General features: G+C 34.9%; 1 protein-coding gene and 1 long non-coding RNA gene across 5 annotated transcripts in view; one reads left to right on the top strand and one right to left on the bottom strand.

Moving 5' to 3' along the window:
- Positions 1-25,544, top strand: part of LOC138704942 (histone H3-like centromeric protein A) — a 105,074-nt gene that overhangs the window by 6,762 nt on the left and 72,768 nt on the right. For all 3 annotated transcript variants that reach the window (XM_069833394.1, XM_069833392.1, XM_069833393.1), the window contains exons 2-3: positions 15,651-15,705; positions 21,531-21,782. In XM_069833394.1, the coding sequence (XP_069689495.1) occupies positions 15,651-15,705; positions 21,531-21,782 (307 nt within the window). The remainder of the gene's footprint in view (positions 1-15,650; positions 15,706-21,530; positions 21,783-25,544) is intronic.
- LOC138704943 (uncharacterized) overlaps positions 2,176-25,544 on the bottom strand; it is a 130,268-nt gene continuing 106,899 nt past the window's right edge. Inside the window, exons 2-4 of one of the 2 annotated variants that reach the window (XR_011333487.1) lie at positions 22,967-23,097; positions 2,865-3,104; positions 2,176-2,743 (exon numbers count right to left, since the gene is read on the bottom strand). This is a non-coding gene — a long non-coding RNA (uncharacterized lncRNA). The remainder of the gene's footprint in view (positions 2,744-2,864; positions 3,105-22,966; positions 23,098-25,544) is intronic. The other variant, XR_011333486.1, reaches the window with a different exon arrangement.

Raw genomic sequence — 25,544 nt, 5'->3', positions numbered from 1 at the left:
TAAAAGTTACAAATTTTGCTCCAAGAAGAATAAATAGGACACTGTTACTAATTACTATTCTTCTACAATTTCTTAAATACATCTGTAATAAACCTGTGATTTCCCATATGAATAATATTCACGTTTTTTATATTGTTAGCGTTCTTTAGCAATATAAATAATATTCAAGTTATTTATATTGTTATTGTTCTTTCGCAATATAAATAATCTGTATTTTATGTAAGTAATTATTATAACACAAATAACCATCTTTCTTTGTAAAATAGGTTATTTTATTTAGATAATTAAATACATATTATATTAATTAAACAAACTGATATTTACAATTTATATTCTGTTATCGTTCTTTAGCGATATAAATAACATAAATTTAATATTAGGTTTGGAAAAATCCAGTTGCATAATACTGGTATTAGTTTTTCTTCTTGTATTATTACATTATACTATCTTGAACCACAATAAAATGAAAATGAGTAACGAGGAATTGAACCTGAGACCTTGACATCCAAATTCCGATGTTCGTCCGCTGAGCTACGAGGGCAAAAGTGTGGAAACATTTTCGGAAAAATTGGCCCAATCACACTCTAAGATTTTCTGATGATTCATAGAAGCTAGTCCAGGATGCGGGGTGGCAAAGGCTAATTGAGATTTCCCGGTCTCTGATCGGGTCAAACATCCTGATAGAATTAATATTTAACCCTTGCTGTGACTTTCGGTGAAGTCCGGAGGGCCCAATTAGTCAAATCCACTCTCCTCATCTCCACGCTTGGGCCCCCTGGAATTTAATAAGATGCGAAAGAGATAGTGGTGTGCGGAAAGCAACGGGATGTTATTGCATTTAGGCCTATCCTTCCCAAGAAAAACTGCAAACATGAACAAAGGAAGCTTTTAATAGAAGAAGAAGGATCTTCTGCGGACCTCTGGAAAAAGAACTAAGGAAGAGATTAGTGAAGTGCTTTGTGTGGAGTGTGGCATTGTATGGGGAAGGAACATGGACATTATGACGAAATGAAGAGAAACGAATTCAAGCATTTGAAATGTGGATATGGAGAAGAATGGTGCGTGTGAAGTGGACAGATAGAATAAGAAATAAAATTGTGTTTGAAAAAGTGAGTGAAGAAAGAATGATGCTGAAACTGATTAGAAAGAGAAAAAGGAATTGGTTGGGTCTCTGGTTGAAAAGAATAATAGACGACATTAGGATATGTGGATCATATGCAGAGACTAAGAGGAGGCAGAAAATAGGAAAGATTGGAGATTGCTGGGTTTGCAATGAAAGACCTGCCCATGGACAGAACATTTATGTGTGTATGTTCAGAATGCCTGGAATATCGTGTCTAAGAACAGTCGCTATTTGCAAAGACTAGTCAATTCCATGCCCACTCGACTGCAAGATGATCGAGATAAGAGGAAGATAGACTAAATATTGAATTGTGGCTTTTAGTTTTGTTTTTTGAACGCTGAATTGTTTGAATGTTTTAAGGCCGACACCAGTAAAATTGTTTTGTTTATGCCACGAAAGATATTTTTATTGAGAATAAAATCTTTTTTCTTTCCATTTGCAGCCACAATATCATAATCATAAAGTCATGGCATAATATATTAATGAACCTGATGTTAATTACTAAAATAATCGTAAAAGAGAAAGGAGCCATTATGTATAGTTTGTCTCTCTCAAAAACAGAAAAAAAAAAAGAACATAAAAAGCACGAGGTTGTAGTCGAACGCAGGACCTCATGAATAAGAGGCCTGAACGCTACCATTACGCTATCGAATAACACACAGAATACTTCAATTATAACTGTAGATATCAGGCAACGTGGTCCAACAACATGTAACATCGCCTGTCTCCGAATTGTAGCAAAGATACCTGAAGGGAACTTTGTTTCAGGAGAGTGGCCACTTTTTCTTTTGACAGCTGTACCTACCTTTACATAAGAGGTTTTAAGATTTTTATTTTTAAAATATCTGAACCTCTCTGTTTTGACATAGGCACGAATTTTTTAAATTGTTTAAAATCCTCAAAATTCACTGACCACATACACTTAAATTATATTTACTACAAAACTATGATAGCTTCAGACCTGCGGAAAGTGTCATTTTAAAGCCTATGAATAGGATACAGTATAACATGACATCATTGTGGGATTTTTTTAGGGCCTGTTTCACTCCTTAAGTTTTTTATTTTCAGTTTCCATTAAAACGGAATTTTTTATTTATTTATTTATTTTTTTTTTTAATTTTACAGTTAAAGATACATGTGTTCTAGATATTCAGTCCAAATTTCAAGGTGGTATCCCATGTAAAAATTAAATTTTCTTGTGAGAGCAACAATGAATGTTCTAAACCTGTAACACAAAAATAAAAAATGATTCCATACCTATTGATAAAGGATCTCTTTTTTTTATTAACTAGCATATTGGATGCTTTTATCATTTTCTATGGTGTTCAATGGCATCTTCTCCCTGTAGCTGTAACTGGATTCAGTCTGCAAAGAATGAAGTTTTCTGGTATGGTAAGAACATCTGGTTTTCTAGGATAAGAGATGGATGTGCTGGTCCATCTGGATGTAAAAACTATATCTTAACTTCACAATCAATAGCATCCATTGAGAGAATACATCCCATCCACCACAAGTTGTCATAGGCATATGCAGCAGTGTTCAAAATGTACATCTTCAACTCTGGGAGTCATTTTATACTTAAAACAGTTTCTTCAGAAGTCGAAAATGCTTCAGTTGATTCTGGAAGAAAGGAAAGAGATTTATGAGTTTCTTTAACAGCAATTGCTTTATCAAATCGCACATGTAAAAGTTTCTCCTCTTCTAGTTATTCTTCATATTTTGTAATGTACAGAAAACTTACTCAGAAATGTTTATTTTCCCCCATACAAACAGCTGTCGAGATGTCATCTGATTCGAGAGAGGGTTTTGAAGGTGACCTTTGCTGCAAGTCTCTTAATTGTGCCTCCAACATCATCACAAACTCCTTTGCCATGTGCAGTGTCATAAAACTGCCACTCTGCTTCAATACCTTGAAAATCGTTCTGATGGTTACACAAATTTGCGAAACTTTTGATTTTTTTATTTTGGGCCGCTGAACTGTCTGAAAAGTAAAATATCTTTTTCAAGTTGCGAGCAATTCTGTTTTCGAAACAGCAAGAAGTTTTCTTTGGAAGGCATGAACAAGAACTGTGTCATGTTTCATACAGATGAAAACAAAACTAATATATTCCCTTATAGTACACAACAAATGGATGAACTGTTACCATTAAGTTGTTCCAATGGAATGACTGGGCTTCATGTACTCGTAGTACAGGGTAGGCAAAATAAAAATGGCCCGCAGAAATATATTTGAAATATATGAATTTATATGCAGAAATGACCCTGACAATGCAGGATGACCCATGATTTCAATGCAACAAGGGTTGCTATCACATGTGCACCTATTGCACGCTCTGTCCCGAGCTTCACTGTGTCATTACGTTTGAGTGAGTGAGAGGAGCAGACGTGTTTAGTGGCCAGTTGAATGCAACACAAAATGGTGCTCACAATAAAACAACACATGTTAATTGTGTTATGCGAAGCACAATTCTTGGAAAAGGTGTGCGGAACTGTTTGCACAAGAGTTTCAGACTGGATATGTTTTGGCAAAACCTCCAGCAAAGGCTGAAGTGCAAAACTTAGTGGTAAAATGGCGTGAAATGGGCTCTGTAATGAATAAAAACCATAACTATCCTAAAATAGTTTGAACACCAGAAAACATTGCTCGAGTGCAGGAAACTGGAACAAAGTCCGATGAAATCGCAACACCGTTTATCTGTACAAGTGGAATTAAGAGAACGTCGTATCGAAACATCAAAAAGGACCTGCTTCTGCAGCCTTACAAATTTACTGTTGTGCATGTGTTAAAGCAGCCAGACGAACCTTCGCGTGTTGAGTTCTGCCAGTGGTTTCTGGGTGAAGTGGAATCAGGACTTTTGGATCCTCAGTTTTTCATTTACAGATTTTCTGAGTCAGTTTTATTTTGCCCACCCTGTATAATAAAGAGAGAAGAATCCAAAAAGGATAGCTGCTCTTGAAAAAGGGGTACCGAGTGGTAACAGCACCTAAATTAATTGTAGATCAACAATATTTTATTTTATTTTTTTTTTTTGGACAGCCTATCCTTGATAGGAATAATTTATTTTTCATATATAGTACTGTACAGATGTTTGTTTACAATTAACAAGGAATGTCTAATGGCTATATCTTGTACTTCCATAAGCGATAAAAGAAATTGGTACAAAATCTGGAGATAGTGCCCCTAGAGCAAACCAATTACTTCCCAGCAACAAGCAGGTATATGGTATTTCTCGTCCAGATAAGTGCCGTAAAGCAGGGTTCATATTGTCTTTTCTTTTCCAAATCTACTTCTTGTGGTTGTAATTCAGTACCCTCAAATCTGATAGTGGGATCGATTATGAAGCCAATCTTTTTATTGTTATCAATTGCTATGATGTCGGCACGTTTGGGGAGCCATTGGAGGAAATACAGTATACTTCTTCATAAACGTCAAACTTTCCAGACTTCTTGAGACATTTAGCAGTTTGGCTTCTAACCCAGTGATGTCAATTGTTCTGCAACAGTTCCCCTTTTCTGCAGCAACCAAGAACATGAGGGAGGGTTTCGTATTCATTTCAATGACAACAGGATTCTTGGCTCCTACCAAGGACACTGCATACTGCGACATTACAATTCATATTATAGCGTTAGTCCATTGAGAGGTGGAAAGGCCTTTCTTGGTTGAAATCCAGGAATTTGATTTTGACCATTCTGAAAAATGCGAAAAACCTTTACCATGGTGGTTAAGTTTTCTCCATTCTTCAAACTGTTTATTTCGTAGTTTCTTCCATAGATTTCGCCCATTAGCTATTCCTCAGAAGGGAAACCAAGGTGTTGTATACTGGCTCTTATTTTTTTGTGCGAAATTTCTTGTAGTCGCAAGAAGAGGATCATCAATGAAATCTAACAGGTAGCATGCATTAATGTGTTGCAAGAATGCTTCCCATGATGCTTTCATAATTACCAGACCACGAACTTTCCTGCAACTATAAAGCATACCGTCTGGGCTATTGATTGGCAATCCAATTATTTCCTTGACAGCACTTCTTATCAATTTATCAAGATCAAGCAAAAACTATGTTTGAGCTTTGATAATGGAGCACATTGTAGAGGATAAATCAGACTTGGCCATATATATTGGTTATAGGTCTATTTATCTACTAATGTACCAGTTTGGATATACTATTATGTAATTTATTCATAATGCCTTTTTCATCTAAAATGATTTCATCTTTATATGTGTCCCCTAAACATTTAATGGTGTCATTGATATTTGTTGACACTATATTCAAACCATTTCTTGTTGTAATGTCGGATGTTTTTAGATTTCCTTTTTCTATAACAATGGCTTTGGATTTAGAGGCATTAAGTTGTAGACCTATTCGATGTAAGTATTGATTAGCAGAGACGGTTCTAGCCCAGGGCCGGGGGGGGGGCGGACCCCCCCCCCAGTTTTAATGAAATAATTATTATAAAATTCCTTAATTATTGCTGAATAAATTGCTCATTTACTTGATATAAAGCAAACTAATGAATAATGAACTTAATTTTAAAGTTTTATTTATTCTATATATCACTATCTTAACTCCAAAACCTCATAACACTCTCGAATGTCGATTATCACTTTTTGTGCGTTTTGAAAGTATTCACAAAGAAAGAAATTAAGTGGTTTCGTAGTAGCCCAACATTAGTGCTAGTATTTTAAATTAAGCTTCATAGCTTTGTCAGTAGATGGATCTGTGGATATACTATCAAAAACGCACAAAAAGTGAAAATCGACATCTGAGTGAGTTACGAGATTTTGGAATTAAGATAACGTTATGTTATTTTTAACATAGAGCTTATTTATTCTATTTAAAAATATAACAAATGGAATAAATTTTGGAATTCATTTTGAGAGATTTTTCAGATAAGTCTTAGTAACACAATTAAATAGTTTTATTATTTTTCAGTCTGTGACTTAACACGCCATATACAAGGTACAATTCCTTTATATTACATAATTAACTATTTGTATAAATGTTTTCATTGCTCTTATTGCGACAACATTAGATACATTTATTATCTTACATTTTCAAAATGTTAACTTAATTTTAATTCTTGCGTAACAATCAAATATCAATGTCTATAAGGTTAAATTTAAACTTAAAAATTAAGAGTTAAAATATAAAATACAAATACACTCGGCGGCAAAAAAAAAAAAAAGTGGATCACTTTGAAAAATTTCGTTTTATTGAATAGGCCTATAATGTTAGTCTTGTGTCCTAAATAATGAATTATACTTATAATACTAATCAAACATCATGTTCCTTACATGATAAACACTAAATGCACTTTCAAACTTTATCTCACATTCACTTTATTATGACATTTTGCAATTTTTATAATTGTTATTTTTAGTCATTTGAATTTCTTTCACTGTATTCAATTTTAGCATTTCCACTGATGTACACTGTCAAAAAATGTTTTAGTAAACTCCTCTGGCAATGATGACCTCTTGGAGGCATTGAGGTACACTGACCACTAGGTTCCTAATTGCTTCTTGAGGAAGATTGTTCCATTCTACCACCACTTGTGCCCTCAGTTCAGCCAGGGTGTCGATATTCTGAGACCGAAGTCTTCTGACAGTCATATCTCACACGTGCTCGATGGGATTTAAGTCAGGGCTCCTTGCTGGCCAGTCCAGAGTTTGAATCCCGACTTCTTGTAAGTAACATGTGACAATAAGGGCGATGTGTGGACAAGCATTGTCTTTCATTAAAATGAAATGGTCGCCTGTAAATTGTGCAAATGGTACAAAATGATCCCCCAGGATTTATTCTACATAGCAGTGTGCAGTGAGGGAACCGTCATCAAGTATCACAAGCTCGGTACAGGCTTCAATGTTTATACCCCCCCCCCCCATACCAGCATAGAGCTTCCCCCAAATGGTGCCGTTTGGGAGCGAGTTACGGGCGAGAATCGCTCTCCAGGTCTCCTCCACACTCTTTCTCGCCCATCTGGAGACATCAGACAAAAGAGGCTCTCATCTGTATAAAGCACCATGCTCCAGTCCTGAATGGTCCAGTTTAGATGCTGCATCGTGAACTCAAGTCGTCTTCTCCGATGCTACCCTGTTAATAGTGGGCCTGTAGCGGGCCTTTTTGAAGTAAGAAGTCTGCCTCACGGTTCTCTCACTCACACAGACATTTCTTGTGGCCTCTAGACGATTTCTCGCCTGAACTGCTGTTGTTCTTCGGTATCTCAAGATTTGGAGGACAAGAAATCAGTCGTCTCTGGCATTCGTAATCCTCGACATCCAGATCCAAGCCTCCTTTCGCATGTTCCACATTCACGATAACGTTCCATGGCCCACTGGACACTTCCATAAGATGCTCCTACAGCACGGGCTGCAAACTGAAGACTGCGACTGTCTTCAACTAAGGCGATTATGCATACAACATTTTCTCTACTTAGAGGCATTTTGACTAAATAAGGATTGAGCAGAAACTGAATAAGATGGCATGGAACTCCCCTGAATTTACAAAGAACATTTTATCAGATGTTTACAGTAACTTTAAAGCTTTATTAGGTTAGTAGGTTATATTACGACGCTTTATCAACATCTGAGGTTATTTAGCGTCTGTATGAGATGAAGGTGATAATGTCGGTGAAATGAATCGGGATCCAACACCGAAAGTTACCCAGCATTTGCTCATATTGGATTGAAGGAAAACCCCGGAAAAAACCTCAACCAGGTAACTTGCCCTGACCTGGAATTGAATCCGGGCTACCTGGTTTTGTGGCCAGACACGCTGACCGTTACTCCACAGGTGTGGACGCTTTATTAGGGGTAAGGAACGTTAAAAGGGAGCATTATAAAACCATAAAAGTTAATGGAAGGGAAAATTATCCCTAAGAGTTGATTAATTCGGACCACATTCACCACACACTTACCAGAGTGTGTTGAAAACATTTCTTTATAAAAAGAAACACCACAAAATTAAATAGTCCCTTAAAATTTTAACGAAAACAAAATTCTTCAAAGTGCCAGCGAGTGTATTTGAAATATATTACAAGTCTTCACCTACTTATTTGCAGTCTTTTGAATAGTTTGTGATTAAAATGCAAATATGCTGAGTTAATGTACATGAAGACTCATTTACAAATCATGGTATATAATATATGGCTTGTTTTATATCATATAGATTCTGTTGTATATTAACATTGTGTTATGATATTGTTTTATAGTTGTGAATGTGTTAGCTCTCATAAGTTAGTATTATAAAGTTTGATGTTAGTTATAAGTTGATGTTGATGTGCTTACTAAATTGGAAGAATTATTATACATTTGTTAATCTAAATTACATTTGAGACTAACTTATGAGAGCTAACACACTCTTAACTATAAAACAATACCATAACACAATGTTCACATACAACAACAAGTACAATATACAACAGAGTCTATATGATATAAAACAAGTCGTATCATGTACATGATTTGTAAACGAGTCTTCATGTACATTAACATAGCATATTTGCATTTTAATCACAAAATATTTCAAAAGATTGCAAATAAGTAGGTGAAGACTTGTAATATATTTAAAATATTTGTATTTTATATTTTAACTCTTAATTTTAAGTTTTAATTTTAACCTTATTGACATTGATATTTGATTGTTACGCAAGAGTTAAAATGAGGTTAACATATTGAAAATGTAAAGTAATAAATATATCTGATGATGTCGCAATAAGAGGGACGAAAACGTTAATTATGTAATATAAAGGAATTATACCTTGTACATGGCATGTTAAGTCACAGACTGAAAAATAATAAAACTATTTAAATGGAATAAAGTTTAAAGATAATATTTTTAACATGCATAGTACATCCAGTGTATGCACACCACAATAAAGATTTTTAGATAGTCTAGTTCTATACAACCAACAATGCTGTCTGTATTCAAAATATGGTATATCTGACAGTGTCGACTGTCAGTTACTCTAACAATAGCAGAAAGATTTCGTCGTTTCCAACAGTTTTCAGTAGCAAATGATTAGTAGCTTATGCTAGTAGTGTTCTTATATTAGTTGCATTTTGTCTAAACCATGTAATATTTGGAGTTTTTTTCCCATGATAAGCGCAAGTGCGATGAAAGTTTATGTGAACCCAGTGAACCGAAATATCTTAAACTCTCCCCCCAACTTTGTGACTTAAATGCAAGTTCAAATGTTTCTAATGTAGACAAACCTCCATGTTTTACAAATGCATCAATCCCAGTTCCATGACATAAAGGTGAGTGCAAATGTTTCTACTGTTTAGACGAACCATTTGATATCAATGCATCGATCTACGATGGTCCATGCAAACCACGTAAGTCAGTTTACAAACAAACATTATTGTGTAATAAGAACAGAAGTTTTAATAGTAAATGATTTGATAGGTATAAATTCATTGAATACTCTAAGCACAAATTTGCAGTTTTCTGTTTTCCTTGCTGCCATTTCGTTCAATCTGATTCAAGCAATGCTGAACATGTTTTCACTAAATCTGGATTTTGCAATTGGAAAAAAATGGGAGAAAAACTTGCAAAGCATGTTGATACTAAATGTCATAAATCTTCAATAGTAAAATGAAGCAGTTTTCTGGAAAGTGAACGTAGCGACACAGTGATTCCAAAGCTAAGTAAGAAACACAAAGATGACATATTGTGTAACCGCTCACAGTCATCTGTGGCAACAATGGCCCGTGTCACATTACTTTGTGCTCGGCAAGTCATTGGGCTTAGAGGTCATTTGAAACTGTTTTGGATGACGATAATGATAGATAATAATAAAGTGATTTATGTTGAAATTTTACAACTTATTAACCCTCACAACTTAGCTGCTCTGGAATTTCATGCTACTTATCTCAGGTCTTTTTGATCCCAAGAATATTTGTTGTTAGTAATTATTAGAGATGATGATTTTCGCAGTTGCAATAAATGTGAAAAGTTTCCAAATGCTACATAATCCTGTAATTGTGCCTTAGAGAGGAAATTTCATACCTTACGGTGATTTTCCAATCCGCGATAAAATGTGAAATTAATACAAAATGCGAAATGTAGGAGTTTCTGTGAATAAGTGCGAAATTATAATTTCATGTTTTTTGTCTGCATGCACTTTGGCCAGTCTTTAAATTTTTCTTGCACTTGCTTTCTGTTCCAGTCCGCCCCCCCCCCCCCGTTTTAAGCATCTAGAACCGCCACTGTTGATTAGTAGTGTCAATTAGAAACATCATCATCATCATCAATGGCACGACAGCCCTTCATGGGCCCTGGCCTTCTTCAGAAGTTTTCGCCATTCCTCCCAATCCAATGCCAAACTTCTCCAATTTCTAACACCCAAAGTCGTGATGTCATCCATCACACAGTCTTCCCATCTCAATCTCGGTCTCCCAACCTTCCTCCTTTCCATCGGAATAAATTTAAAAACTCTCTTCGCAACTCTATCATCTTGCATTCTCACAACATGCCCGGCCCAATCCAATCTTCTTATTTTTATGGATTTAACAATATCCAGCTCATATATAATCTGTACAGTTCGAAATTATATTTCTTCTCCATGTTCCGTTTTCTCTAACTGGTCCAAAGATTTGTCTAAGAATCTTTCTTTCAAATGTACATAATAATGTCGCATCTGACTTCGACAATGGCAAAGTCTCAGATGCGTAAGATAGTACAGACCTTATAAGAGTTTTATACATCATAATTTTTGTACTCCTAAATATATTTGAGATTTCATATGTCTTCTAAGACCATAAAAGCATCTATTGGCAGATAATATTCGTTTTTTTATTTCAGAACTAACATTATTTTTGTTGTTAATTTCAGAGCCAAGATAGATAAAACTATGGACAGTTTCAAATTTAAAAGAGCCTATTTCCAGGTAAGGGGGTCCATTCATATTAGCTCTCGTGACTGGCATATACTTTGTTTTTTCTTCATTAATTTGTAAATGCATCCTCCTTGCTGCCTTTTCCAGCTTAATAAAGGCATCTTTCATTGCTGCCTGACTTCTTCCTATGATATCTAAGTCATCAGCGTAAGCCAGCACCTGAATTGACTTATAGAAAATAGTTCCCTAGTATTAATACGTGAATCCCTCATGACTTTCTCCAGTGCTATATTAAAAAGGAGACAAGCTAGTGAATCTCCTTGTCGGACGCCACACCTAGTAGAAACAGGGTTAGACATCATGTTTTGAATTTTAACTATGCACTTGGTATTTGTCATCGTAGCTTTCACTAGAGAGATCAATTTTTTAGGGATCCTCTATTGCAGCATAGAGTCTTTCTCTATTTATGGTGTCATAGGCTGCTCGAAAGTCAACAAAAAGATGATGAGTCTCGATTCCAAACTCGTTGCACTTTTCAAGTAACTGTCGTATTGTAAAAATTTGATCGTTAGTGGATCTACCCTGACAGAATCCACAGTGATAATCACCAATAGTGTCCTCTACAAATGGGACAAGTCTATCAAATAAAATATTGGAAAAGATTTTATATGCAGTTACACAACAGGCTAATTCCTCTATAATTTGAGCATACCATAGTATCCCCCTTCTTATGTATGGGGCAAATAACACTTAAACTTCATTCCTCAGGTATAGTTTCTTCTGTCCATATCCTAATCATCAATTGATGCAAGTGTTTAATGAACTCTGAGCCTGCATGCTTCACCAACTCAGCTAGAATAAGATTCAAACCGGGTGCCTTATTTTTTAGTTTTTCTACCCCCCATTCCACTTCACTGATAGTAGGTCCTATTACCTCTATATCATGTGCTTCAGAAGAATCCACATCATTCCCTCCATCCAGATTACCAAAGGTTTCAACGTTCCATAACTCATCAAAATGTTGAGCCCATCTTTCAAGTATTAATTTGTCATCACCTAAAATAACACCCTTTTTATCCTTACACATTGTTGCTCTGGGTTGGAAATCTTTCCGCATGTTATTTAATTTTTTGAAGAAGGCTCTGGTCTCGTTCATATCCCTTAACTGTTCCAGTTCTACCAGTCTTGCCTGAGCATATTCTCGTTTCTTCTTTTTATGCACTTTCTTTTCTTCTCTTCTCTTCTGGCTTCACGATATTCTTCTACTGCCCTTCTAGTATGATTCTTTTGCAGCATTTTCTTGTTAACCAATTAGAAACATAGCTGATTCAATATTATTTGATATGAGGGCAATATCATCAGCAAATTCTAGAGCTGTTAAGCTGCGGCAGTGTGATAACCAAATTGAAAGGCATATTCAGGGTCATTTAATTCCTTAAAATTGAAATCAATAGCCACATTGAACAGAAGGGTGATAAAAGTGATCCTTGAGCAACTCCTCTACGAACAGGGATGTCTTTTGTACAGGTAGCTGCATCTAATTCAATGAAGATAGAGTTATTAGTTAAGAGAGATTTTATTAGGGATTTCATTTCCTGAGAAACAGAGGTCGAATTAATAGACTGTTCAATTTTTTGATGTGCAATATTATCAAACACTGAAAATGTCCAAAAATGTGGTACAACAGTCTTTCTTCTTTAATTTAGAGCCATGAAGACAGCTGTTAACCAGTGAAGAATTAATAAATGTTCCCGGAGTTCTTACAAATCCTCTTTGTTGAAAAGATAGTTCAAGAAAAGATTGAATTTTTCTTTCTAAAGCCCTTTCAGTAATTTTGCATAACATAGAGAAAATAGTTATGGGCGTCAATTAGTAATTATAGTCGGATCTCCAGATTTATGAATTAAGATAATAGGTCTATGGCCTCTTCTAAAGGATTTGGGAACATAATTCCAAGCAAGCATTATGTTGGCAATTTCTTTTTAATATCCGATCAGGACTAGATGACGTATCAACATTCATTCCTTTCATGGCATGCTGTATGTCTTCAATTGATATAAAATGGTGAAAATCATTTATACCATCAGTCTCAGGGGAAGTGTAGTTATCAAAAGTGGTAATATTTTCTGTTCCTAATGTTTCAGAATAAAATTCATAAATACTAGAAATGGGAATTTTGTATTGCCTCTTTATCATGCATTATAGATTGAACTACCTTCTTACGTCTGAAATAATAATGTTGAACGACTACATAATTATATTGTTGTTTTTTCTTTTCTCGAAAACGTTTATCACGACGTGTAGGATTGTTGCTGATTGAGTTTCTTGGCTTTCCGTGCTCGAAAGTACTTGACAGCTGAGTGTCCAGGTCCTTTACATTGAGCTGTACATTCCGTAGAAATATAAGGAAACTATGTATAAGTTCATCAAACTTATTTTCATCAAATTTAACTTATTGCCATCTTTAAATTCATTAGATATTTTTAAAAACTGTTGTTACCAAAATTTTAAGCCCTTTTCATTTTTAAGAGATGAACTATCTTGACTCAAGTAATCATTAACTTTTGGAATTGTAGGACTCAGGTCATATTTTGTTGAAATATTTTGTCTATATACATCAGGATGGGCACAAGATGTATGACTACTGATACGACAAAATGATTTATCACAGTGAGGGCATGTAGAGTTTGAAATCGATTCTTCTGAGTCTATTCCCTCTCCCCCCCCCCTCCCCCGCCATTAAAAATTTTAGCTTCTGAGTCTTGAGTGTTACTTTTGAATGAAGAGGAAGTATCATGGAGGTTAATGTCAACAGACATTGTAAGATTGTCATTACGAGCTATATGAATATTTAGTCCACGTTTTGTAAACTATTTCCCACATAAGTTACATATAAATGAATGAAGATTACCTGTTAAGGTTGAAGGAATTTCAGAAACGGTATCTGCCATAGTAGATGTAGTGGAAACAGATGCCATAACATATAGTATAGAATTGTAGGTTATGAAAAGAGTTAAGAATAAAATTCAGTGATACACAAGAAGTTAATATACGAAATGGAGAAAAAACCGCATTGAAAACAAAGTCAGTTTCTTTGTATAGGATGAAAAATTATAGTTAAATCAATATGCATGCATTAAAATCACTCCTAGTAATTGTAGATGTTAGAAATCTTCTAATAAACACACTGCACTAACATAGTTAAAATAGTGAAATACAGACCACAAAACGAAGATACCATGCATGGCCTACTCAGTCCAAATAGAATGTCAATAGTTCTCAACAAAATGACATGTCACCACTACTTCATTAGGGCAAAGTGCAATTTTCTTCTCTGAAAAAAAAGAAGAAAGAAAGAAAGATTGCTGTTTAGCAATGAAATCGTGCTTATTCAATGTGATTAGCTTGGCTGAAAACCCTTCCACAAAATCCTCTGCGGACTTACAAATAGTTCCAAATGAATTCAGGTCCATTGAAATCCACTGCTTGTAGGTGATCTTATCAATCATTTCTTCTTCAAGGCTTGTTAATAAGGCTTCCATGAAATCATCAGTGCTAGGACATGAATCATAGTCATCCATGAAGCATTTTTTTGCTGAAGGATTACACATTCGTTATAAGCAATGTTTGTATGACTTTATAAAGGAATATCATTTCCTTGCAGGATTATTTTCTTTAAATTGGTACCATCAATCATGAGCTTTACATTCTGATGTGCTCAGCATGTGCACACAATGTTTTTTTTTTTTTTTTTTTTTTTTTGCCTCCCTTGGAATGTTGTTACTTCAAATTTATGTTCAATTTTCTTACAGGTAAAACTGTTAAAACCATGAGCTTTCATTTTTGTTTGATTTTTCAAATTTTTCTTTCAGTTGCTGAATCATTTCTAAATGGTAACTGTGATGATTTTCCCCATCTGAATCATCTCCATAAGTAAACTATGACTCCTTGTAGGTCCCTTTAAACTTCTCCATCTTTTGTTTGCAATAATTCTTATAACTCGGAGATATAGCCTACCAAGGAGGTTAAAGAGGCATTTAAGTGGCTTAAAGCTACAACTGGGTACACATATTTGTCCGAAAGCTCTACATCCTCAGCATGAATTTCCTTTTCAAGTGTACTGTTATCCAAGTGACATGTCTTGACCTTTTTCAACTATAATCTACATGAAGTGCACTGATAAGAAGAAAATTCAAGTTTTGTATGACATCACAGAGATATCACCTTAAAATTTGGACTGAATAGCTAGAAGACATGTATCTTTAAGTGTAAATTAAAAAAAAATCAAAAGGTTCCGTTTTTGTGAAAACTCAAAAAAATTGAGGACTGAATTTTGAAAAAAATCTACAATGATGTCATGTTATGTATCAAATGAAAGTCCTATTCATAAACTTTAAAATGACACCTGTCCCAGATCTGTAATTAACATGGTTTTCTAATAACTGACATTTAAGTATATGGTGGTTAGGAAATTATGGGGTTTTTAGACAATTTTAAAAAGTTAATATCATAAATAGTAGGAATTAAAAAATAATAATTTTTAAATATCTTACGGTATCGCACAAATACACAAAAAATTAACAAGATCCATGATGTCACATTCCAAAATCAATTCTTTTTTGGTTGATTTGACATGGAATGACCCAGACTTGCTAGTCATTATTAATTTTGATTAACATTCTATTTGCAGACGTGGTAGCGGTGATAGGCCTACATCTGAACGTAGTAGATCGACTTCGAAGAATGTAAGTGGCAGTTAATTTACTTTAGATACTTTCCTTAAGTAAGTAATCTTTCTTACTTAGATTCAATATTTATGATACCATGATGGATAAGGATCATTGCAACACACTAGAAATGTAATGAAATCACTGCTACCTGTCAGATAACTCGAGACTCCCTGTTATAGATTTCTGCCTGTTACTTAGCCAACCCCTTATGAATTATGAAACTTTCTTTAAACTTGTCACGAAACTTGGTATAGGATTATAACAGATAAAGTGGTGGTTACCTGTATTCAAGTTTGGCCCAAGGTACTTTTTGCATGCCTTGTTACATAAATAAGTGTTAAACTTACAGATGCTATGCTGATTTTTCAAAGCATTCTGTTCATAAAAATTTATAAGATTTCAATACAGGAGGCCTAGGTTTGTTTTATCAGCATGATTCGTTATATATCTAAATGCAGAATTCAATTTTCAGGTTAAACCAGGGTTGGCACAGTTTTTTCGTCTGGACTGGGGAGAAAAAAAGTAGTAAATTCCAGGTTTAAGCCATCCTGTGCTTTATTAGTTTTTGTCGGTTTTTTCCATTGGATGGAATTGTTACTTGTTCTCATTCATAACAAGCCATATTATTTTTTAAATACATAATTACTCTCGCTTTATGGTACATGCAGAGTGTTTAGAATAGAAAGTGTGGTAACTCACGCAAGGGTCTAATGGGACTTTTAAACCCCTTAGTGTCACCATGGCAACTGAGCAAAACATTGGCGTGGCGATCATTCTAAGACTCCAGTTTTCCTCTTAATACTGTGGACAGAGCCGGTAGAACTCGTTCTGCTATGGAATTATGGAGATATTTCTTGTGGTGTTCGGGTGATTTTATTGTGCCGTTTATGTGAGTGAGTAGTAATAAGCCTAATTGTTTTGTTCTTGATGTAAATCCAATTGTATAATGTGTAAGGAAGAAATGTTTCTTTTATTCACCCAAAGACTAGACTATTTTTCAGAAGTGGTGTAGAGCAATTCCACGAAGACAGAAAACTGTATGCTCCTTCTTATATCTGTGATATCCATTTTTCTGCGGTTTGGATTGTAAGAGCTGATAAATTTATTATTGCCGTTAAAGAGGTAGGAATTCCACGCAAGAACTGGCAACCAAAACCGTATGCCATAATACATATTTTCCCAATATCTTAAAAAAAGAAAAGAAGAGAAAATATCCAACCAAGAGGACATCAATCCTTTCTCATAACAATGTACCTTTACCAAATACCATCTGGCTATGACCAATTCCATTGACGCTAAATAACCCGTAGTTGATACAGCATCGTTAAATTAATGGCTGCCTAGAATAACGTAAGTCAGTTTTTGCAGTTTGTCAGGAAATTAAAACTATGCTTATTTCATGCTAACATTGTTAAATATTACAAAATATGACAGTGTGAGATCTGTATTAATACTTCAGTAAGTATTCACACCATTTATATATATGTATTGCCTTCATCTTCCGAATAACACAACTTTTCGAACATTTACAGTAGAAAAACATTCTATGTCGGTCCAGAAGAACAACGTTGTAAAGCAAAGAAACTTAAATATTGTCCATTGTCTTATATCATAAGAACTTGAAACAAATTACACAACTTAGATTATTTGTTTAGGCATACAATATCAATATTACACACACAAGAGTCCTTTTTTTCTTTATTCTGTTATTAGGTCATGGTAGAATTCAGAGTAACCATGACCAAGAGAAAGAAAACTTGACATAGCCATCAGATTATTTTTTTTCTCTTTTGTGATTGAAAAAGGGCCATCATAAAGACGAGATAAATTATCTTGTGAAATATGATTTACTGTCTTATTTTTTGCACACCTGTTTTTTTTAGAATACACTGTCCATGGTAACATAATATATCATGGAATTTCCGCATTTTCAGAGACAGGATCGTCAGAATTAACTGAAACCAAGCAGCTGTTATTATCTTGAGGTCTGGATCCTTCTTTATTGTTTGCTCTGCTAGGCCTATATCCCTAAAGTATTCTTGTTGCATATGAACAACCTCAAATGGCTTGCATTGACAATAACCTCTACCCATGTGACATGCTACAAGTATGAATTTCCGCCATTTTATTTGCGTTACGAAGTTATTCAGCTCAGCAACACAATCAAAATACTACAACTCTCGAAATAGTGTGAATATCAGCAAGATGATGGCAGCACATGATGCAAGATGTGAGATATAACATTTTTCAACTGAAAACTCAGTTTGGTCAAAAACGGACTTACAACGTTATTCTAGGCAGCCATTCAAATATCCGAGTAAAAAAATAATTGGATGTGACACCCGAAAATCAGAAGAACACCTTAGCTAATCTTGCGCTTGTGTGCATTTATGTGCCATTACGCCATACCTGAATGCCCAAAATTATGTCTAGTTACATTGACCGTAATTCTTTCCAGTGAATGAACCCCAGACCAGCATTTCAGCTGTTTAGTGTGAGTTTTTCAAAATCTATACTTTTTTAGAGTCATAAACTGTGATGGGTTCGAGGGAAGTGAAAATACAAAAGAATTCGAAGATGAATGAACGACCTTGCAGATACCCTGAACCTTTTGTCCTGTACAAAGGATCCTAGCATTACAGATTTTAGAAAATATATTACACATAATTGACAATACAAAGAACATGTTTCCCTAAGAAAGAACCCTTGAATTATTTAGAGTGACAATTCAGAGCACTCACAAAATATATTAATTCTTGTGGGATAACAGATTTAAATATATTCTGACAGAAAAAATTTAACTATTATCCTCTAGAGCGACATTTTGGAATTAGAAAATGATTATCTTTTGATGATTACCATAGACTTTCTATATCTGAACATTTTTAAGTCTATGTGCCAGTTAAAAAATGTGCTGTATTCAAGTGCTAATTGTGAACTCCTAATTGAATCCAAGCACCTAGCTTTTACTTCGTTAAATATACATGTTTAATTACACTGTTCTACAAGGGTCATTTTTCTTATATGAAAATATGTGATTCCAAAGGATTTTTATATGGAAAATTCAAATCTGAAAACAGAAATTCGCTATCAGACACAGTTTTTTAGTTATACGACAATATAAGTCTCATTTAACTGACATTTTAAGTTTGTGATGAAGATGGTGAACTTTGCTTAACAGCAGTTGCCTACAGTTACTTTTGTTCTTCATTGGTTTTCATTTTCAAATTGTGGCATTCCTGTTGCTAGTAAAATTTTATGTTAATAATCAAGTCTTTGTCACAGGATTTAAAATTGAGTTAAACTGGCATTATTTGGATAGTGGAGACATTCCTTATCATGTAAGTAAATATTCATTTTTAACCATAATATTCCGACATTTGTGGTATATAAAATATGTAAAACTTTACATATTTCTCTTTTACAGAAACCTCTTAAATCATAGAAGTAAAATAGACATATTCTAACAGAGAGAGAGAGAGAAATCTTGAGTTTAACCTGAAATTCTTGTTAGAGGAAGTGAGTATTGTTTGTTTATATGAAATATTGTCTCTGCATATGCACAATTCAATTCATGATGACATTCTGCAATGATGTTTGTGCCCTAATGAATACTTTGAACTTCAAATACGAGCCACAGGAGTGGAGATTTTTTATAGATGCCTCAAAATACAGTCTAAAGGGAGTTCTCCTCCACAATGGGAACATAATACCTTCTGTCCCAGTTGCCTATTTAAGTATGACTAAAGCGTCATATGATATTTTGAAAAATACGAGTATGCTGAGATGAATCAAAATATAATGAGCATAAGTGGAAAATATGTGGTGATTTGAAAATAGTTGCCATGCTATTAGGTATCCAACAAGGCTACACCAAATATGGATGTTTTCTATGTGAGTGGGATAGTTGCGATAGGAATTTCCATTATAAAAGAGAGATTTGGCCTGTACTTAAGTGGAAAGGTGGAGGAAAAATATAATGAATGAGAAATTGGTAGCCAGTGAAGATGCTCTGCTGTCTCCTCTTCACATCAAGCTAGGCCTTATTAAACAATTGAAGGGCTCGGTGCAATAAGGTGTTAACCCACACGTAGTTACTTCTGAGATATGAGCATTTTAAAGTTTAGAAAAAGGCATAATTCCAAATATTGAAATTTAAATGCTGAAACTGCCTTCAATGTGAAGCTGTGACTCTTAAGTTACATTTATGTAATTTTGAAACATTTTACCGAATTTGGAAGACCTATATTACAGGCATATTTAATAATCGGGGATGTCTATGTGGGTTAGCACCTTATTGCACCAGATGGTTGGACACTGCTTTGAGAGGGATTACGAATGAATTACAAACATAAATTTATTCTAAACACTTATACCTACAACCTAACTAAATTAGAATTATAATTAATAATATCTGATTTTGTCCTCTACACTTAGACATTCTAATTTACGTTGTATTATACTGTGTTTACAACAAGATTTTCTTATAATAATAATAATAATAATAATATTAATAATCCGAGGCACGACAGTCCATGAAGGACCATGATCGTCCAGCCGGCTGCTGACCTCACATCCACATGCCGTAGCAGAGGTGGACGATCATCCAACCAGAATGCAGGTATCGTGTCGTTAGCACGGTGATCCCGTAATCAGATTTCGCTACCTATCGCAGCTCCCCTTGTGCATCACGATGCTGAGTGGGCACTGGTCCCATACACTGGCCGAAATTTAAATGGCATTACAACAATTCAATTTTACCATGCACTATATATCATCAAGTATATCCACAGTTTCAGGTTAATGTTCTTCACCGCAGTACCATGAGTAACGAGATTCCTGTAGAAAACATGATGTACTGGTGGGATCTATTCCAGAAATAACATTACATCTGCTAATTTTCGACTCTCTATAGGAAGTTGTGTTGAATATTTAAGTTTTAAATCACAAATTGAAATTGTTGAACTATGACGACCCCATTTCTTGAGAGTGTACTGAATGTAATGACTGTTCATGCTGGTAAGTGTAACCAACCTCTAAAAAGCCTGGTAAAGCTGAGCCAATCTTAAACAAAGAGGCATTTGAAAATTGGAGAGGTTTCTTTGAATCTGAAACTATTTTCTTCAGTATTGAATAAGTCAATGGACGAAAATTTTTGAAGTCCAACAGATACATCTTCGTTACTGTAAACTTATTTTTTCTATTAGCATTTAAGCTTATACAGGGTGTATCAAAAGGTCAGGTCAAGCCTTAAGGAGGTGATTCAGGACCCTATTTGCAACAAAACCCCTAATACATTTTTTCAATATTCATCCCCGTTTCCGAGTTACACGAATATCACGTACCGTATCTATCCTCATTTGATTCCACACCTAATGGACCTGTCTGCTTGAGAGAAGGCAGGTTAATTGTCAGTAGTCTAGAGCAGATGCTCAAAATTTCCCCCTTTTGCACGAATACACACTTCAGCACGCCATCTGACCGCTCGCTGCACATTATCCAATCCGTGCTGGTGTATCTCCATTGCAGTCGTGTTAATCTTTGCAATGAGCTCTTCCCTGCTTGCTATCTTCGTTTGGTGCATTTTCTCCTTCATGGAGCCCCAGAGAAAGAAGTCCAATGGTGTTAGGTCTGGGAACTGGGCCGGCCAGGCAATGGGACCACCACTTTCAATCCATCTACCTCGAAAATGGTGATCTAACCATTGGCGTACTGGAAGTCTGAAATGTGGTGGAGTACCATATAGTGGATACCATAGTTGCCTGGCCAGCCCGGTCCCCAGACTTAACACCATTGAACTTCTTTCTCTGGGGCTGTGATACACTTTCTTCTTCTTGCAGCCCCAGAGATACAAACGGAGACAGCAAGCAGGGAAGATCTCGTTGCAAAGATTAACACTGCTGCAATGGAGATACACCAGCACGGATTGCATAATGAGCAGCGAGAAGTCAGACGGCGTGCTGAAGCATGTGTTCGTGCAAGAGGGGAACATTTTGAGTATCTGCTCTAGACAACTGACAATTAGCCTACCTTCTCTCAAGCAGACAGGTCCATTGTCCATTGGGGTGTGGAATCAAATGGGGATAGATAAGGTACGTGATATTCATGTAACTCGGAAACGGGGATGAATATTGAAATAGTGTATTAGGATTTTTTGTTGCAAATAAGATCCTGAATCACCTCCTTAAGGATTGACCTGACCTTTTGATACACCCTGTATATGATCAGTCTTCTGTAGTATAAACGGTGGAACAATATCTCCGAGAATACAACTCTAGTGCATGCGAACAAAATCACGATCGCTCTAGTTTGAATAACTTCTTTTCTTTGTTGAATAGTGAAGTATATTGTTGTCCTTTATTTTTCCTTCTCTTGTTTTTAAAATGTTCCCAGTCTTGATGGTGACGCTTTCTTTTCCTGTTTGGAGGGAATTTGATGTGACTGATCTCAGGTTCCCTTGATATGTTTAATTCACACTGAAACAGTGGAGTAAAATAAAAATATATATATATATATATATATATATATATATATATATAACTTTTATAACGTTTAACTTTGATGCAAGAAGGTGTCATCTCTCAATACTATTTTAATAATGAGAAATTAAAATAATCCTTACCTCTTCCGATGTGCCTTCATTTCCAGTCAGATATAATATAATCTGGGTCGTCGATGCTATCATCAGTGTAGTTGCTCACGTCATCGTTTCAATTAACTTATTTTTTTAGAATCTGTTCATTTGGCTACTTTCTCCTTCCAACTTGGTATAGGTTAGCGCCTTATTGCTCAAAACAAATGGCTCTTAACATTGATTAGAAAAAGGATATGCGTATGCTGCTGCGAAATTTATACTTATACCAGAGCCATCTTTTGATAGAAAGTGCACAATATTATTCCACGTATGTTTGTGTATAAATCTCAATTTTCACAAAAGTGAGGGTTAGCACCTTATTGCACCGAGCCCTTCAATTTCTTAAGGCCATGGACACATCTGGAAGAGGATTTATGTACTTTTAAAAAACGTTTCCTCGTTTTTCTGCAGCAAAAATAAAAGAGGGCGTGTTTGTGAGTCCCCGAATTAGAGACCTTCAGAAGGATTCAGATTTTGAACAATGCCTTGCACCAAAAGAAAGAAGAGCGTGGTCTTGTTTCAAGAATGTAACGCAAAATTTTCTGGGAAGAAAAAGAGTTAACGACTTCGAAGAATTGGTGCAACAAATGGAGATCCAGGATGTCACATGTCTTTAAAAATGTATTTCAAAGATTCTCATACTCATCATTTTCCTGAGAGCTGCAGTGATGTCTCCGACGAACATGGTGAAAGGTTCCATAAAGATATAATGTCCATGAAGGGAAATGGATGCCTGCGATGCTTGATGACTACTGCTGGAACATTATTAGAGACTGCAAAATTGAACACAGGAGAAAAAGATCAGATTTTTAAATTCTTAGGGAAAAGTGTATTTTATTTATATTTTCTAACCATAAATAAGTTTTTCCATACAATATAATTATTATATTAAGGCTTGTATATATTTTTTGTTTTATAGTGCATAAAATGTTTGTAAATAATTTTGTAAGTGACTAAAATATTAATAGTTACATATTTTGCCTACATAAATACATAGCGTGGAAATGAAAATTATTTAAAAAATGAAATTCCATATAACTTGAAAACTATGCGTGACACAGAGAAACTAATTATAGATTTGAATTCAGGAGGTAAATTTCCATGTTAATCAAGAATGTTATACCCAGAAAAATGAATTTCATTTTTTTTTGTAGAACAGTGTTATTAATTATTTTATTTTTAATAATAGCACTTTAGTCGTAATTAACGTAAAGTTATTTCTGTAACAAAAGTACAGTATAATTCTACTTTGCATCTAGGCTAGAACTTAATCTGGTTTACAATCTTATTACATTTGTTTATTATGTTTCCACATCATAAGTTTCTAATCGAGCATATGAGGAAGTAATAGATCTCATGGAAAAGTCTTTAATTTAATATTCTCCAATAAGTAGCATACAGCTACTTAATACAGTGCTAATAAATTGTTTTAATTTTACAAAACACAAAATAACTAAGGTATTTCAAAAGATCAAAACTTACATTAGCATAGATATAATATCGAAGCTTAATTTATGAGTATAAGTTGCACGTAATATTTCTTGTTTCCCTGATTTACATATAAACCAGATACAACTGTAACTAATGACTAAATAGTAGATAAAAACTAGTGGTGAAAATAAAGATTAAATAATAGATAAAAATTATTGGTGAAAATAAAGTGTCCCCTTTATTATATTATATTCTTTCTTGTGTATAAAAAACTATAGTTTCATGTCATGTTTTTAAACAAGTAAAATATTGTAACAAAGTACTCTACAATACATTCTTATCTAATAGGTTATTTTTAAAACCCTTTTGCATTCACTCGAATAGTGATCCTGAAACTGGGCACAGGAAACAGAGCTAGCGCCACTCGGTGATGAACCACTGAACTAAAGGAAGTAACATCACTTTCTCTTCTACCCGTTCTGGTACGTGTTTCCTTACATTTTATTAAAGGCTACATAGGCCTATATAATTAACTTAAAAAAAAAACAAAATTAAGTATGACATACCATGTTTACTCATATTTATTAAAGGCTACATATGGTTAAAATTCCGGTCAATACATTTTGAGTTTATAACTTGTGTTGTGCAAGCCCGTGATCCAGGCAACACAATGGTTTTCTGTAGGTAGGCCTGTGACATCCTAACAGTTCTCCATCATCATCATCACTTATTACTGTGATTATGTTATTCTGTTAGTTGCTTCGTTTTGTATGTTTTGAAAAAGTCAGTTCTCAATTTTACATTTTTCTGGAAACAGTAATGTATATTTTAATATTATTCCTACAACTGGTGACCCCAATAAAACTCCACACTCTTCATTATGGCAACAGCAGCAGACTCATCTGTGAAAATGGAGTCTGAGACTAATTGAAGTTCCACTGTTTTGGACCCTACAATATGTTTTCAGTGAGTCACTGATTGCATCAGATATATCTAAATACAACTACAGTAAAACCTCGTTAATACACTTCTGCTTGTAATGCTCTTTTCATACGATCCTTGGACATTTTATATAATAATCCTGCATAATTTTACCCTCTTGTAACACTTCCAAATTCTGCTTGTAGCACTCTTTTCGGATTGGAAATGAGTAAAACCTTCTGTATAAATTGTGTAACTTGTAATGTTTTAAAGCATGGTGAAAAAATATGTTGCTGTGTCTGTACTGAGGGTCATTGCCCACCACGAGTGCAAGAATGAAATTTCACCCTCTACCTGAAAAAATTCTCTGATGGGCTCATGGACACTACAGAAAGTTAGAGTTACCAGTACTTTCCTTTGTATGAAAGAATTTTAACACTCAAAAGTCTCCCTGTCAATACATTCCTGTCCTTTCTGTCAAATTTAGCCACCCTTTGAATACTGTGGAGTGTGTAGTAAGTTTGCAGTGCAAACTGGCATAACAACATGTGAAATGAATGCCTCTTTCATAATGAATGATGGCGAGGATTGGGCTTCTGTACAGGAGAAGTAGGGAGGGAAGTTAACTTACTGTCATCCTCTGAGGAGTTTAGTGCTGAGAGGAATGCAGTTCCGACTAGCCTAGCTCGGTACTGGAGTGGGAGGGAACAGTGACAACGGCAGTCTGGAAGGAAGTACAATCATACTGAAAACATTTCACTCGTGTATAGAGTACCTAACACGTGCACACAGTCACACTACTACAAACTGAAGACTGCATATTTTTGGACGATTAATACTTCAACTCTGCTTGGCTTGGCTTGACTGT

Source organism: Periplaneta americana, chromosome 8, assembly GCF_040183065.1.
Source record: "Periplaneta americana isolate PAMFEO1 chromosome 8, P.americana_PAMFEO1_priV1, whole genome shotgun sequence".
NCBI classification, from domain to species: Eukaryota; Metazoa; Arthropoda; class Insecta; order Blattodea; family Blattidae; genus Periplaneta; species Periplaneta americana.
The sequence above is the reverse complement of the archived record's forward strand: the minus strand, read 5'-3'. Positions and strand labels throughout refer to the sequence as shown.